The sequence below is a fragment of the Nelumbo lutea genome, chromosome 6 (assembly GCF_056320005.1).
Source record: "Nelumbo lutea isolate HS-2025 chromosome 6, American lotus-T2T, whole genome shotgun sequence".
Classification (NCBI taxonomy): Eukaryota; Viridiplantae; Streptophyta; class Magnoliopsida; order Proteales; family Nelumbonaceae; genus Nelumbo; species Nelumbo lutea.
The window spans coordinates 56,260,598-56,278,810 of NC_142689.1; the positions used below are offsets into that span (position 1 = coordinate 56,260,598).

Here is an 18,213-nt window from a genome sequence, read left to right on the forward strand (position 1 = left end):
AGAAGGGGAAAAGTTAGTGGTCCCACAAGGAAATTCAGGAGGTATCTCTGATATTTCAAGAGAGGAGGAAGTTGGTGATAAGACAACAGATTTAGTAGCTGACTTTGCTTCTAAGCTAAGTGCAAGCCGAATAACCACAATGGTTTGGAAGTTTTCCTAAAGAAAGGTAAGGAAGAAGGCAAAGTTAGGAAAAGGAAGATGAGTCATGAGTGAGGCTGACACTTGATAGATTGAGAAAAGATGTATTTGGGACAAGGAATTTAATGCAAGGAAGGGGAAGTGTCAAGGGAAACAAATAGATGGTTCAGAGTTAAGGGGTTTTTTGAAATTAGGCAGTGTTATGAAGATTGTTAGTTGGATTGGCAGAGGTTTGGGGAGGGCTAGAAAAAGAGCCATCATTAAAGAGATGCTTGGGAGAGAAAAGCCATATGTAGTTTTAATTCAGGAATCAAAATTGGAAGATTTTGATAGAAAGTACGCTAAAATCATTTGGAGAGTTAGGGGCATTAGTTGGGCAATGTTCCCATCTTGGGGTGCCTCGGGTGGCACTGTGACAATTTGGAACAATGACTTTGTGCTTGGAGTTGAAGAACTTGTTGGCAAATTTACAGTTTTAGTTAAATTCTGACAAGTTGAAGATGGCTTTGAGTGGGTTTTAACTAAAGTTTATGGCCCCAATAGATATAGGGAGAGGAATGAATTGTAGGAGTTGGAAGATAGAAGGGTCTTTGGGATGGGCCTTAGTGTTTGGGAGGAGCCTTCAATGTGACTAGATTCACGGGTGAATCAAATAACCCAAGGCAGAGAATAAGTACAAGCATAAGGAAGTTCAATTAGTTCATTGACAGGTTTGAACTCAAGGAATTGCCCCTGGCCTACAACAAATTTACTTGGTCAAATTTGCAGGCCAACCCAATTTGTTACAAATTGGATAGATTCTTCTTCACTATGGATTGGGAGGAACACTAGGGGACAATCATTCACCAATATCTATCGGGGAAAAAAAACATTGAGGGAGCATCAGGTCAAAAGCATTACCAGGAGTCAACCTTGGATCATTGGCCAATATCTATCTTTACAGAAAATGAAGGTGGGAGGGATCCAATTCCTATAAGATTTGAAACTATGTGGCTGTGTAACGGGATTTGTAGAGAAGGAGAAGGAATGGTAGGACCCCAAGTCCAAAATTGAAGGACCCCAAGTCCAAAATTAAAGACTGGAACACCCAAAAGTTTGAAAATTTGGAAGAGAAAAAGCAACAGGTAATAAACAAAATTGGGAACTTGATTTGAAGAAGCCTTGTCCCTTTTGTACACTTTCTTTATTATTCTAATAAATCAGTTCCTATTATTCATCAATAAAAATATTCTCTAATGAACAAAGCCTTGACCAACCATAAAAAGTCAGCTACATGAAACCTGTTCTGCTATTAGACTCGATTCAGTGCATTTTCAATTTGACCTTTTATATACTATGTTTAGTTATCCATTAATTATAAACCAATTCTCATGATGTTGATGCCTTGAGATAATGGAACACCTAACATCGCACCTCAGCATTTGAAAGATATATTTGTGTAATTTTACATGTGTTGAATTATATATATGGGAAAATCTATGATGCCAGAAAGACATGATACCAGAAAGGCTTTGACCAATCACAACCCCCCATGAATTTTGATGAAAACCTACCTGATTGGTTACTACTTTTATGATGTCGATTGATTTGTTGTTGGTTTTCCAGTATCATGTCTTTCTGGCATCATAGTCAAACCACACCCCCCCCACACACACACACACTTGTTTATATTATTAATTAGAAAAAACAATACTTCTAAAAAGTGGGATACAAGGATGACAGAGATTTGGAAAGATGGCCAATCAGCCCAATCCAGAGGATCCACCACTAGGTGGATGGCTTGGATTGGCTACATCTTCACATGAAAATGAGATGTCATTTAGAAAAGCTCTTTATTTGATGCACGCATACATACACATATATATAGACAGATGTTTAAGATTTGACCGATGTGGGTCCTCTACCCTCTGGACAGCTTAGAATGCTACATCATCAATCCCCATGGCAAAAACAAAAATAGGCAGGCTTCTTGCTTGATGCATATATAAATAAATACATGCATGCATGCTGCATGTATCTAAATCTGAAATCTAAACTACATTACCTTTTCTCAAAAAAAAAAAAAAGAATTAAATAAATTTGTACAGAAGTCCTAAGAGATTTTTAATTTGATACTCAGATACAAGAAATGCACAAATTTAAAATAAACTTGAGATAAAGTCAAGAAAACATTTACCACTGCCACGAGCAAACACCTTCATAGTAATAGTGCATAACCCAACATAAGCCTTCTGTATATCTTAGAACCTTTAAACAAAAAACAAAAAATGGAACCTCTATTAATTAATCCTTGGGTTTAAAGAAACAACAAAAACATCATATTATTGAATGGATCATAAGAAAAAGAAAAAACAAGTAGATATCTTAAAAGAACATTCTTTGCAAAGCTGGTGGAAGGATCAAACAACCATGGGAGGGGATTTTTCTCCTCCCAACTTTCAGATATCCAAAGACAAGAGGAAGCATGATGTTGAGGGTGACAAGAGCAACTAGACGATTTCAGAAGAAAGAGACACAAGAATCTTCGAGGAGAATGTAAGAACCATGGAGGCAGTCACTGAATGTAAAACTATTAGCGTGGTGCAATGAATCAAATCATGACCTTTTCCTACCTTTCTCAGCAAAGGATATTGGTGCTGGGATGGCTGCAGAACAAGGAGGTGACTATGGATCTAGGAATGAATCAAGTTAAAATGGTTAATAGAAGGGATGGGCGTGCAGGTGCAAAGGATACAAAGATCAGCCAACTCTATGGCTCATGGATTGGCAAACCAAGGATAAGGATGGTTAGAAATCAACTATTTTGAGCTGAATGGAAATGGAATTGGGATTAGCTGAACACAATGGTTGTTCAGCGGGCTGTGGAACCATTAATGGTGTTCCACGCCAGTAATAAATTCATGGACCCCACTGTAAAAGGTGTGGGTCACATGTATTTTATTACTGGTCTGGAACACTATCATTGGTTCCACAACCCGCTGAACAGCCATCACATTCAGCTAATCGTTGCTTGTTCTAATGATGATCTCATGGGAAAGAGAAACATTATTTTCTATGCAATGATATATAACACACTGTACATATACTGTTTATAAGGAATTAATAAATTTAAGTTATTTATCATAAAAAATGAGAAACAAATATGCATATGTTTTCTATGTTCATTGGGAGTGATAGGAACACTGCTCGGCCCACTACCACTGCTCGGCCCAGCAACAAGATATCTGATAACCCTGCATTTTGATGCCTTAAGGGCATCAATTCAAGGGTATTTTCGGCCTTAGAATAGTGAAAGTGCACCATTTTCCCAGTTAAAATCAATTATGTGACCTCTAAGGGTCTCTATGCAAATTATGTAGAAAACTGGAAAGTTTTCATGGCTGAAATGCAGTTTTGGGGAAGCTGGTGTGAAGTCCAACTGAGAGAATGGGTGTTTTTGTAAAGAACTGATAACAGGAGGGTGCCTCCTATCTGCTAAACCCAGTTGGCGCCCATCCTACTGTATTACCATGCTCCCCTCTCATTAGCAAACCCTAGGGAGCCTTTTTAACCTAATCTTTTCCTCCTTAGCTAAACCTAGCCGCCCCAAATGTAAAATCTCCACCATCCACTCCTTCTAATCTCCACCATCCATTTTAGGGCTCTCCCTTGTAGCTTCTAAACCCTAGGGTACCACCTATTATGCTAATCCTAAACCGTTAAATCTCAGCCACTCCCTCCATCCTATATCCCAACCATTCAATCTAGGGCACCACATATTCTTTTAATCTTAACCCTTCAACCCTAGATGTTCTAATCTACACCCTCCATTTCTGGGTGCCCAAATCTCAGCCCTACATAATATTGGGTGCCCTCTCCTTCCATTTTCAGCCATAGGATCACCCCAAAACCATCTTAGCCATCCATTAGAAACCCTAGGGCATCCCTAACTTTACTAAATCCCAACTGTCGCCCCCCATCTTTCTCCCTATTTCCAGTTGTGTCCACCCTTCTCTATAAAAAGGGTACCAGGGGCCCTGTAGAAGGGGTTGGTCAATTCACCCAGTTAACAAGGCTAAGATTTCTTGAGGAGTTCAAGGGTTGTAGAAGGGGAGGACGCCCAATTCTTGTCAGGAGGGGTTCCTGCAAGCTGTTCAACCAATCTGCAACTACCACCACTGGATCTGATCAACCACACTTTTATTTTCTTCATTTTCTTTTCTGTTATTTTTATTTCTGCATTCTTTTAAATTTAATTCCTGTTCGCTTTTCTGTTTTGCAAATCTGATTTCGTCCAGTTCAAGGCTAAGGTATCTCGAGCGGTTCGAGGATTGTAAAAAGGAAGGACGCCTAGTTCTTGAGGAGGGGTTCCTGCAAGCTGTTCAGTCGATTTGCAGCTATCAGTCGATTTGCAGCTATCGCCACTAGATCCGAATTCTGGATCAACTTTGTTTATTTCTTTTGTTGATTTCTGCACTTTGTTAAATTCAGAATTTTAGTTATTGTTTTGTTTAATTCCAAATCATTTAATTTCAGCAATAATAGATTTTATTTTCTTATTTTTTGCAATTCTCAATTATATTCTCTTGTCTGGATCCAAGTACATATTAATTTTTCCCTCGCTTCCAGACACACCAATACCCATACAGCCTTATCCGGATACCTATGTGAGGGTCACATCAGCTAGTTAGTTACAACTGAATCAGTCCCCCATGTGATGTAATGGGCTATAAATAATAGAATTGCAGTAAAGTGGATTACATTTTTGAGCACCAATCCATTCCTCTCTTCTCTTTCTTTCTGTAGGAGGACTGAGCTCCCTCGAAGAAGCTCCTGAGGTGGGCAGTAACCTACCAAGTGGTATCAGAGCCCAATCTTAGGACGACACCATGGTGGGAATGAGAGCTTCCGTTAGTGAAGATAGAATCGAGAAACTAGAAGGGGATATTACTGAGATCAAGGTGGCACTATCAGCAGTCCCAGCCAAGCTAGAGAAAGCGCTTGTCAGCAAAAACGCAAATGGGGAAGGAGAGGGCAGCAGCCAACCCAGCAACAGATCTAGAGGGAACGGAGTGTTGCGGCAGACCAAAATCACTTTCCCAAACTTCCCAGGTGAGGACCCTGTACCATGGATCTATAGGGCTGAGAGATACTTCGAATACCACAAAATACCAGAGAAATCAGAGGGTATCAGTTGCCGCTATCCATGTGGAAGGAGAAGCAATTCTCTGGTTCCAGTGGTTTGGGATGATTTCACGGATGCCCTATGTGTGCGATTTGGACCCACTGGGTTCAAAAACTACAATGAACAACTGGCGAAATTGAGACAGGCTGAGACTGAGGAAATATCAGGTAGAGTATGAGCATTTATCCTCGAGGGCATAGGGGTAGCCGAAAAACGCTCTGTTGGGCAGTTTTATCGGTGGGTTAAGGAAGGATATCCGAGTGGAGGTGAAATCCATGCAACCTCCAACGGTCATGGCTGTTGTAGGCATGGCCAGACTTTATGAAGAAAAATTTAACAGACTTAGAAGACCATTGGGCCGCCCTCAGGGATCTCTCCTGAGAACACCTATGATGCGGCACAGCCCTGAAGATAGAAGCAGCCCAGACCTAGCCACTTCCGAGCCTGCTAAACCAGAGAACCAGGGCTTTAAGACCATCATCCCCTTCAAAAGACTGACATTGACCGAGATGCAGGCCTGTAGGGAGAAAGCCTTATGTTATAATTGTGACGAGTGGTTCGGCCCAAGTCACAAATGTAAGGCCCAACAGGCCTTCTTGTTGCAAATAGATGGACCAGAAGAGGGAGAGCAGGCGGTGGAAGGCCTTGAAGAAGACAGCCCAACTAGCCTTGATATGATATTCGGGCTTGGCCCACCCGAGATTCCTCTATAGGCCCTCACATGCCTCACATCACCCCAAACTATGCGTGTCATGGGTAGATTGATGAGTCAGGAGGTATCAATTTTGGTGGACAGTGAGAGTACCATGAATTTCATTTTGGATGACTTGGTCGTTCAGATGGGGGGGACCCTTGGACCTACCTCTAAATTCAATGTCCAAGTGGCCAGCGGTAGTCAAATACCTTTTGAAGGTAAAGACATGGAGCTATCCATCCAAGGGGAAATCTTTCGCGCTGATCTATACACATTGAACTTTAGTGGGCTGACACTGTACTGGGGGTACAGTGGTTGCAACAATTGGGGCGGGTGGTTTGTGACTGGTCCAAACTAACCATGGAATTTCAAAGGGGGAATCGCACCATAACTCTAAGCAGCTCCAGGCTGCTGGTTCCACAACCAGCTACCCTCAGCTCAATAATCAAAACCAATTGGGACCAAAGCCGACCCACCTTGATGTTCATAGGGGCCTACACATCTGACCCACATCTGAAGCCCACGAACAATGAAGGTAAAATGGGCAGTCCAGATCCACGGCTGCAAGCAATTTTGGCCAAGTACCACAAGGGCTCCCTCCCGAGAGAGTTCAAGACCATCAGATTCCCATTGTACCAGGGGCAGAACCAGCCATTGTACAGCCTTATCGGTACCCATATTACCAGCGCCAAGAAATCGAGCACTTGGTCTGAGACCTCCTGCAAAAGGGGTTCATACAACCTAGCAACAGTCCCTACTCCTCCCTAGTTCTAATAGTGAAGAAGGACGGTTCCTGTCGGTTTTGTGTGGATTACCAGGCACTAAACTCCATCACTGTTAAGGACAGGTTTCCAATTCCCTTGATCAATGAGTTGCTAGACGAGCTGCAAAGGGCTCGGGTTTTCTCAAAGTTGGATCTCAGATCCGGGTTCAAAGTGACAATGTGCATAAGACAGCTTTCAGGACTCACGATGGCCACTACGAGTTCTTAGTCATGCCGTTTGGTCTATCCAACACACTGTCAACTTTCCAATCACTTATGATTGACATATTCAGGCCTTACCTTCGTAAGTTCATTTTAGTATTTTTTTTATGACATTCTTATCTATAGCTCTGATTTGGAGCAGCATCTTTTACACTTGAAGCTAACACTGGATGTGCTAAGGCAGAATCAGCTCTCGGCCAAGCCCTCCAAATGTGTTTTTAGGCAAGGACGAGTGCACTATCTTGGTCATGTGGAGGGAGGGGAGGTGAAGCCTGATCCTAAGAAGGTGGCCAGCATAAGGCAGTGGGCTAGGCCCACTTCAGTAAGACAGTTATGGGCCTTCCTAGGCCTAACCAGGTATTACAGACGTTTTATCAATGATTATGGGCGGATAGCAGCTCCGCTAACTCAACTCCTCCGGAAGAACACCTTCTAATGGACAGAGGAGGCCCAACAAGCTTTCAGCCTCTTGAAGACAGCAGTCTCCACTCCAACGACATTGATCCTACCAGATTTTGAGCAGCCCTTCGTGGTAGAATGCGGCGCATCGAGCGCCGGCATCAGAGCTGTTTTGATGCAAGGGGGTAAACCCTTAGCTTATTTCAGCAAGGTTCTCTCCCCTCGAGCCAAGGTCGAATCCACCTATGTTAAGGAGTTAATGGCTGTAGTTTTATGAATCCTTAAATGGCGCCACTACCTCCTGGGGCGACGCTTCACCATCAGAACTGATCAACAGAGCCTCAAATATCTGTTGGAACAGCATCTCCTTACGGAAGAGCAGCAAAAATGGGTGTCGAAATTGTTGGGGTTTGACTATTTAATAGAATACAAAACTGGGGCTTCTAATCGGGTAACAGATGCCCTATCAAGACAAGGTGAACTACAGTTGATGGCAGAATCCAGACCCGTATACCGACTGTTGGAGCAACTCAAACATGAGATACTGAGTAATGAGGAGCTGGCGGCTATCAAAAGGAGATGGGCTGAGGACCCAACCAAGACTCCGGGCTATACTGTGAAGGAATCTCTCTTGTTCTATAAGGGGAGACTGGTTTTACCTTCATCATCCTCACAAATAACGGAGTTTCTACAGTTATTCCACTCCTCCGTAGGTGGAGGTCACTCCGGGGTAATGAGGACTTATCAGCACATTGCAGCACACTACTATTGGAAGGGCATTAGGAAGCATGTACAGACCTTTGTGGCCGGCTACCCAACCTGTCAACAGCAGAAATACGAAACTCAATAGCCAGCTGGGCTCCTTCAGCCCCTTAAGATACCAAATCAGGTTTGGGATGATGTCACCATGGATGTCATCATCGGTTTGCCACCCTCTCAAGGCAAGACAGTGATCATGGTGGTAGTCGACAGGCTTAGCAAGTATCTCACTTCTCAGCCTTGTCACACCCTTTCACAGCAGCACAAGTAGCAGATATGTTCGTGAGGGACATTACAAAGTTACATGGAACACCAGCTTTTATCGTCTCCGACCGGGATCCTCTGTTTATGGGTAGATTTTGGCAGGAGTATTTTAAAATCCAAGAGACACACCTATCTCATTCCACAAGCTATCACCCCTAGTCTGATGGACAAACAGAGGTAATCAACAGGTGCATCGAGACCTATTTGAGGTGCTTCTCTGGACAAAGGCCAAAACAGTGGTTGAAGTGGTTATCTTGGGCAGAACTCTGGTATAACTCCACCTTCCATGTGACTACTGGTATGACACCTTTCAAGGCTTTGTATGGGAGAGACACCCCTGCCATTCTACCATATGAGACAGGCTCTACTACTGTAGCAGTAGACGAATATCTCACCAGCCAGGGCTCAATCTTGCAGGAGCTTAAGAGCAATTTACAGTGAGATCAACAGATAGTGAAAGCTACATATGACCGCAAGCATTGTCCCTTGGAATTTCAGCCTGGAGACATGGTCTACTTGAAGCTCCAGCCCTACCGGCAAACTTTAGTAGCAGAAGAAAAACAGCCTTCTGAGAATAAGGACTGTTCAGAAAGATGCAAAAAATCAAAAGAAAGAAGCAAAAATCAGAGTTCAAGAGGAGAGAAGAAGAAGAAGAAGGTGGCGGCAACTTGGGTTCAGAGAGAGAGATTTTTCGAACATAAAATCTCTTCTCATACACCCTTAATTCTATTTCATTAAGTTAAACTTTAGTAATTTACAGAGAAGCCCATAGTTGGTCAGAAAATTAAAAAGACAACATTAGAAAGAATAAGCCCAGATTAAGGCCCATTACAGCAAAGAACATGAAAGATAAACAGCCATGGGCCATTCGGCCCATCTTCTCTACACTCCCCCTCAAGCTGAGCATAGATGTCACTCATGCCAAGCTTACCAGTATCATGCTGAAGTTTAGCCTTGGGAATACCCTTGGTGAAGGAAATTTGCTAATTGTCCTTCAGAGGTGATAAAAGGTAGACACACTTCTCCAGATGCCACTCTTTCTCGAATGAAGTGTCTGTCAACTTCAATATGCATAGTTCTGTCATGTTGCACTGGGTTGTGAGCAATGTTGCCACCACCTTCTTCTTCTTCTTCTCTCCTCTTAAACTCTGATTTCTACTACTTTCTTTTGAATTTTTGCAACTTTCTAAACAGTCATTTCTTCACAAAAGGCTGTTTTTCTTCTTGGTATCAAAGCAGGCTCGTTTTTCCCTTTTTTTCACCTTTTTTTCCATACACAGGGTGTATGGAAAACTGAATCATATGAATGATTAAAGAAACCTATTTCAGCCCAGTTGTTAGTGGTCTGCATTGTGAATCATGTGAACTGTCCAGTCTGCATTAAGCCATTTATTCCCATAACTGTTTAAGGGGATTAGTTTGTCCAGTCTGCAATGTGAATTGTCAAAACATTGTAGAAACAGTCATTGTCCAAGTAAAAGATCTTCTCCTTTTAATATTGTGCACTCTGATGTGTGGGGGCTTTACCACTTACCCTCTATGGGTGGCTACAAATATTTTGTCTTGTTCATTGATGACTTTTCTCGATTCAATTGGATAATTTTTATGAAGTCCTGTGATGAAGTTCCCAGACATGTGAGGCAATTCCATGAATTTGTCCTAACCTGGTTTGATACCAGAATTAAAATTTTCAGATCCGACAATGAAAAAGAATATTTTGAAAAAAACCTGACATGCTATCTCACTGATTTAGGGGTTATTCATCAAAGCTCCTGTGTTAGGACCCCAGAACAGAATGGAGTTGCTAAAAGAAAAAATAGACATTGTTGAAGTTGCAAGAAGTATTCTATTTGCCTCACATGTCCCTACAAAATTTTGGGATGTTGTTATCACTGCTACCTACCTTATAAACCGTAAGCCATCCAGGGTTTTAGGGTTTAAGTCTCCCTTCAATCTTCTTCATCCGAACAAGGATCTTTTTCCTATTCCTCTTCGTGTCTTTAGTTGCACTTGTTATGTACATATCCCAAGTGTCCAGAGACATAAATTTGAACCAAAAGCCCACAAGTGTATCTTCCCTGGTTAATCCCACACACAAAAGGGTTGCTGTTGTTTTGATCCGAAGACTGGCACTCGGTATGTCTCAATGAATGTCACATTTGATAATCTTTCTTCCTTTTATGGTTCTTCTCTGGAGAGACATTGTCCAAAGGGGGAGGATTTGTCGCAGGTGTTTGCTCTTCCTCTTCCTGTTCCAGTTGAGTCTTTTGCTGAGTCTCTTCCTCCTTCAAATGAGTCAAGGGAGGATCAGTCACTTCACTCTCATTCCAATGTTCCTATTCCTCCTCCTTTACCTCCCCGCCCTCTTTTTAGTCCCAGGTTGTACCAACGGCAAAGAACCAGAAATGAGCAAATTGTTTCCCTTCCAACACATGAGCCTCATGCACTTCCAATTACAGATGAGACAACAGGTACTATTACAGCCCCTTTGGAGCCATCCTTCCCAGACCTTGATATCCCCATTGCTATTAGGAAAGGAAAAAGGAAGCGTACTACACATTGCATTTCCAAACACCTTTCTTATAGTTTGCTCTCTCCTTCATATTTTGCCTACCTTTCTTTTGTTGCTTCTAACCCAATTCCCAGGACCGTGTCAAAACCTCTTACTATTCCAGAATAGAGGGGTGCTATGAGAACAAAAATTGATGCCCTACACAAGAATGACACTTGGGAAGTGGTTGATTTGCCTAAAGGGAAGGATCTAGTAGGTTGTAAGTGGGTTTACTATCAAATATCATGTTGATGGCACAATTGAAAGGTACAAGGCTAGGCTGGTTGCAAAAGGCTATACACAGACATATGGGATTGATTATCTGGAGGCCTTTGCCCCTGTTGCCAAGATGACTTCTGTGAGAGTTCTACTATCTTTGGTTGCACACTCAAACTAGCCACTTTATCAACTGGATGTAAAGAATGCATTTCTAAATGGAGAGTTACATGAGTAGGTCTATATGTCTCTTCCTCTAGGGATGTATGAAACAAATATGAAAGGAAAGGTCTACATGCTGAAGAAATATCTTTATGGACTCAATCAGTCCCCTAGGGCATGGTTTGAAAGGTTTAGGGCTGCCCTTGTTAGCTTTGGCTAAGTACAGACACAGTCTGATTGTGTCTGTACATACCCTCTTTGTGAATAGGAGAGGATCCTTGGTCGTTTACCTGATTATATATGTTGATGATATTGTTGTGACTGGTAATGATGTCTCATGGAATAATGATCTCAAATCTTTCCTTCATACAGAGTCTGAGATCAAAGATCCAAGGAATTGAGATACTTTCTTGGCGTAGAAGTTGCTAGATTCAAGTGTTAGACAGTTTTTTATGCCCTTAGCTTCAATCCGATTTGATGTACTTTTGATATTTAGTGGAAATAAATAAAGTGCATGTTTGATTCATGTTGTTTGGTACAATTCTGTGTAAGACCTTAAAACTGGACATTTATTGAGACTCGTGTTAGTTTTAAATGTTCACAACCATTGGATAAGTCTGGGGAGATTTATCCTGCCAAGGCTGATACTGGTGTGCCACCATGTGTTCGGATGGCCTGTCTCGGCCACCAAGGTAAGACCCAAGCAACATGCAGTATGGGATTACTCGAATCCTTGAACCGGACTAGATTTCCAGTATTGCCCTCGACCTTGGAGACAGATGGGCAAAACTGAAAAGTTACACCTGACCCCTAGACTCGATTATGACACTTCACTAGGTGTCGGATCGGGCTGTCTTTGATATGCCAATCAGTGAAATCCTTAGCGGGGGTCAAAACCTGGGCATGTTGGGGCAGTCTGAGAATTCATCTGACTGGGTGGTCATAGTGACAGGATCAGCCCCTTTGTTGAACAAAGGTAATGATTGGAAATGCACTCTCTCTGATGGAAACCAAACTGCCAGCAGTTGATTTCAATCGTTGGAATTTTCTTTTGCAAAGTTTACATATGATATATCATGTGGTTCTGAAATGTTTGCAAATGGTTTTAATTCCCGGAATCCATGTGAGAGGAGAGTGCGGCACTGTTCCTTGCAGCCGAGGGAGAGGTCCTCTCTTGTCAGGCAGTGCTTGATCATTAAGGGCTGAGAGGTTAAGTGTAAGGCCATTTAGGATAGTAATTGATGGGCTAATCTTGCACCTGCCCACAGTCCCTGGGTTTTTATAAGATGGCTTGGCCCAGGGACCACTTAATGTAAGTGTTGGGCCCACAGGGTCCATGCGATGGGCTCAGGGGTTCACTAAGCTTTTCAGTGAATTCGGCTAGGCCTTGTAATAAAGGTGGGCCGAACCCATGTGGTTGGTGTGTAAATCAATGCTTGGGTCCCACGTCATACAAAGAAGCCCAACTAGGCAGTAGATTGGAAACTAGTTAAGTACTGAACACTTAATGGGCCAAAAGCCCATTTCGAGCTGGACAGATATGATCACCCATCTATGGGGCGGATCTGGGATTAAAGTTATCAAAAGGATTGGGCCTTTAACCCTATCCACTCTGAGAGACCAAATTCATATTAGATTTGAATCTGGTAACCTCCTTATAAGATCAAGAGTAAGCTAAATTAATCTGCAGATAGGATTAAGATCATCCCCTATCCAAATACTGATTTGGATTGGGATAACTCCTAATTAGGAGGTTTCTTAATCAAGAAGAAAAGAGGAGAAACCCTAAGAGATCATAATTAGATTTCGAACCTAGGGTTTTGTGCAAGGAATTATCCTGTGAATTGATATTAGATCTCATACACACTCCAGAGAGAAGAGAAGCAATTTCAACAATCTTCACTTCAGGAGTTCTCCTCTAGCCGCCACCAATCATTTTACAAGATTCGATCTTTAAAGAAGAAAGAAATCAAGAAATTGGTTCTTGACATCAGTTTTGTAAAAAAGACTGAAAAAAAATTGGAGCTCTAAATTTCCAGTGGATTCTTGCGAAGGATTCAGTGTGTAGGACACACTCTGCTGGTTCCGTTCCACATACAGCTGTGTCATCTTCAACAGGAGCGGATCTTGGTGTCCTCTTTGGGCGTGAACACCAACTTTGGGAGATACTGCTTATCTGGATCAGGTATAATTCCTCCCTTCCCTTTTGGTTCAGATCTGGTTCGATTATGGTACAAGTAGGATCCTTGAATATCGTATTCTAAATTTAGGGAATACGATTCCCAGTTGGGAGAAGGTAGGAAAATTTTTGAAATTCGCCCACCCATTCCGCAATCTTTATGGCGTCCATTAAATGGATCCTACCAATCTTTCACCAAGGATAGGATCCTTATCTCTCAGAGAAAGTATGTTCTTGATTTGCTCTCTGAAACAAGGAAGATGGGTGATAAACCAGTTGCTACTCCCATCGATATGAGCCATAAACTCTTTGCTTCAGATGGAATATTGTTAGAAGATAAAGGAGTCTTCTAGAGACTACTTGGAAAACTTCTTTATCTATGCATGACTCGGCCAGATATTGCATATGTTGTCAGTTGCATCAGTCAGTTCATGCATGCTCCTAGGGATACTCACATGGCAGCAGCAGAGAGGATTCTGTGTTATTTGAAGGGCTCCCTTGTAAAGGGAATTCTATTTGCTAAGCATGGCCATATGAAACATAAAGCCTACACAGATGTTGATTAGGCCGGAAACATTGATGACAGAAGATCTACGTCTAGATACTGTAGCTTGGTGGCAGGTAATATTGTCTCTTGGAGAAGCAAGAAGCAATCAGTTGTTGCTCGATCTTCAGCACAGAGCCAAGGCTCATGGAGTTTCTGAACTGTTATGGATAAGATCCTCGATGGAGGAACTGGGTATTGATCATGATAAGCCAACGATGTTATACTGTGATAATCAGGCCGCGATCAACATTGCTCGCAACCTAGTGCAACATGACAAAACTAAGCATATTGAAGTTGATAGACACTTCATTCGAGAAAGTGTGGCTTCTGGAGAAGTGTGTCTACCTTTCATCACCTCTGAAGGACAACTAATTTCCCCACCAAGGGCATTCCCAAGGCTAAACTTCAGCATGATACTGGCAAGCTTGGCATGATTGACATCTATGCTCAGATTGAGGGGGAGTGTAGAGAAGATGGGCTGAATGGCCCATAGGTTGTTTATCCTTTTTTATCTTTTATGTTCTTTGTTGTAATGGGCCTTAATCTGGGCTTTATTCTTTCTTATGTTATGTGTTTTTAATTTTCTGGCCAACTAGGGGCTTCTCTATAAATTACTAAAGTTTAACTTAATGAAATAAAATTAAGGGAGTAAGAGAAGAGATTATGTTCGAAAATCTCTCTCTTTGAACCCAAGTTGTTATCACCTTCTTCTTCTTCTTCTCTCCTCTTGAACTCTGATTTCTGCCACTTTCTTTTGAATTTTTGCAACTTTCTAAACAGTCCTTTCTTCTCAAAAGGCTGTTTTTCTTCTCCAACGAAGGTATATAAGCCTTTTGACCCTTCTACCTTTGCCTGGCCTAAAAGGAGGGGAAGGATCATGTGGGGAAATGCTAGTGCAGTGATAGTATGGACTCTGTGGGAAGAAAAAAATAACAAAATCTTCTCAGGAGAGATGGATAGAAGTGGTAAAAGATTGTGTTTTAGCAACGGTGATACATTAACTTGGGACCCTAGATTCTTTTTCATCTTGGTCCCTTGATAATATAGGGAGAAATTGTGAGGTAGTTACCAAAAGCTCTTCAAAAAAAAAGAAAAAGAAAAAGATTTTTTGGGAACCCCCATCTAAAGACTACATGAAACTAAACTTTGATGGAAGTGGTCAAGGAAACCTAGGCCCTTCAGGCATAGGAGGGGTGTTGAGAAACAAAAGGGAGTATCATTGCACTATTTTCTAGTGTTGTGGGAGTGAGAGACTCCATCAGGGTGAAATTACTTACGGCTATGAGAGGGGTACAAATAGCAAGGGAGATGGGTCATGGGCCTAATACATGTGGAGATCAAAGGGACTCAAATTGGTGATAGGGTGGCTAAAGGATCCAGATTCTATAATGTGGTGCTTTAGGGATGAAATGAAAAGGTTTAGATGGCTAACCAGAAACATGAACTTGAAAATCTCTTAGGTTTGGAGAATAGCTAATGATATGGTAGAAGGGCTAGCTAAACAAGGGGTAAATAGGGACAGTTTGTATTGGGCACAATTGTAATTGATATTCGTTATTACCCTATTAAGGCTCAATTTCAAAGGAATATAAATACAAACATCTGCAATGCAACATACAAAATAATACAAAATACAAGGTTTTGCACTGTACATATTTGTATTTGTACTCTTTCCAAACTAAGCCTAAAGTTTTTGTGTGAGAGATAATACCTCGTGCCTCTCTATTGCAATGCCTATTCTCATTGACATTCAATAAAAAACCAATTAATCATCTATATCATTTGTTTTACTCGAGGTTCCAAGTATTAATACATCCCGATACAGAAAAAGGGGTATATCTGTACTTTGAACCCCATGCTTATATTTTTTTAGCTTTTTTTCAAAACCTTTTTAGAGGGGGTTTTTCCAATGTTCAGAAAACCAGATCAGGTATTGACCCAAAAAAGGGAGAGGTTCACATATATATATATATATATATATATATATATATATATATATATATATATATATATATGTGTGTGTGTGTGTGTGTCTAATAAATATATAATATTATAAATTATAGGTTAGATTATAATATATTCAAAATATATAATTATATACTATATAGTGATAATATATATTTATAAACTATATAGTGATTTAAAGGGTGCGCCTAGGCGCACAGGTGAGGTGCATTTTGGGGTATGTGCCTCGCCGAGGTCCTAGGCGCATCTCTTTCAAAAGGCGCCCTCCTAGTGCGCCTTTTTAAAATTTTGTGCTTTTTTCTTTCTTTTGAGTCTAATGACACACGCCCCTCGAGGCAAGCCCAAACAAGTCTATGTTAGGGTCTGAAATTCTTACTTCTCACATAAAAAATAATGATTTTACAAATTTCATTGCCATAACCCCCTATTTACTTATGTTGTCCATTCATTCATTGCAAATAAAATATATTCTTAAAAGGTAATGAAATTTTTAAAATCATTATTTTTTATGTGAGAAATAAGAATTTCAGACCCTAACAGACTTGTTAGGGCTTGCCTCGAGGGGCATGCTACAAAGGCGACTCAGAGAATCAAGAATGCAATATGTTTTACATCACATTAACTACTTGAAGCAATACAATTAAGGAAAAAAAAGGGATTGTGGGTTTTACATGCATGAAAATGCTTTATATGTTTGCTTTTATTTTTAAATTTTCATTTCAATACACTTTACATGTTATGTTATGTATTTTAATTTTAGATAATATTTTTTTAAATCATTTATTTTAAAATTTAAGTTTATATTTTTTATTATGTTCAACATTTTTTGGATTCTTTTAAAACACTGGTATATATTATATATATTACAATATATATGTATATATGTATATATTGTATATTATATAATATGCACAATTATATGATATATATTTATATATAATAATATTAATTATGTGCATATATTCAAAATATATAATTATATTCTTCTATAACATATATATTTTTATTTTAGTTTCAATTTTTTATAATTAAAAATTAAGATTTGAAGGCCAAAAAGGCATTTTTGAGCAAAAATAGTGGGGCAAAGCACCTTGGGAACACATAGATCTCAAAACATTACACAAAATCAAAAAAAAAAAGATCACCCCAATCGAACATCTAGGTCCCGTTCGTTTTTCAGCAAGTTATTTACCTGGGTAAATGCAATTACCTAGGTATGTTTTTCTTGGGAAACACTTACCCGGGTAAGTGCATTTACCCATGTTCTTTTATTTCTTAGGTAAATAACGTAATGACCATTTTACTCATAAAAATCCATTATTAAAAGGGGCATTTTTGTCCCATTCAAGTGTTAGCAACTTTCCTCCAAGGTGGGAAAGTTATTTACCCACCTAGGAGATGGGTATCACTTACCTTATACCCAGGAAAATAAACTTTCCCTGGTCCCCACATTAATCTGAAAAAATGAACAAACCAAAATCCCATTGACCAACTTTCCCCCCTCTCAAAATCCAAAAAAAGAATACCCCCCAAAGCGCAAAGTGATGGCCTTTAGAAGTTTGCATTTATGTGCTAAAAATATAAAAAAAAAAAAACAGGCTGGTTTTTTACACAATGCAGCCTTTGAACCCCATGCCTACCCCCTAAAATGAGGTTTGATAGGTTTGACCCCAAAACACCTGTATTTCGTGTATCAACAAGCCATGGGGCACTGTTACTAGGGAAGTCCATAGCATCTGGTTGATTTGAATGGACCGGCCTTCTGAAGGACTTGGTAGAAATGACCCAAGAGTCATCCCATCTCCATATTATTGTGTCATTTTTGCTTGTATTAGACGTTTCCTTGTCTAACATTCTTGTCATCTCAGTCCCCAATTATCTACATCCCAATACATTGCAAAACTCACAGCAGTCAACTACCATGGCATCCTTGTTTCTGGACATCAAGTAAAAGAAGGGAATACCTCCACCAATGGGCAATTACCACACCTTAAGTCCCTCCAGAATCTCACCCTACCTCAACTACCCAACATGTATTCTATCCCCTTCATAAAATCACTATAACCATTTTCATCTCCTCTCCATGTGAAACAGCTACAAGGGTTATTTGCTTCACCAGGCCACCTTTAACTTTTGGTAACCATACTCTCCACTAGTCCACCACATGGATTTTAGTTCCTTGCATCCCCT

At 40.6% G+C, this 18,213-nt stretch overlaps 1 protein-coding gene across 4 annotated transcripts in view; it reads right to left on the minus strand.

Moving 5' to 3' along the window:
* LOC148848980 (5'-3' exoribonuclease 3-like) overlaps positions 1-18,213 on the minus strand; it is a 63,117-nt gene that overhangs the window by 22,483 nt on the left and 22,421 nt on the right. For all 4 annotated transcript variants that reach the window (XM_088949736.1, XM_088949733.1, XM_088949735.1 and 1 more), the window contains one exon: positions 2,315-2,385. In XM_088949736.1, coding sequence (XP_088805862.1) covers positions 2,315-2,385 — 71 coding nt within the window. The remainder of the gene's footprint in view (positions 1-2,314; positions 2,386-18,213) is intronic.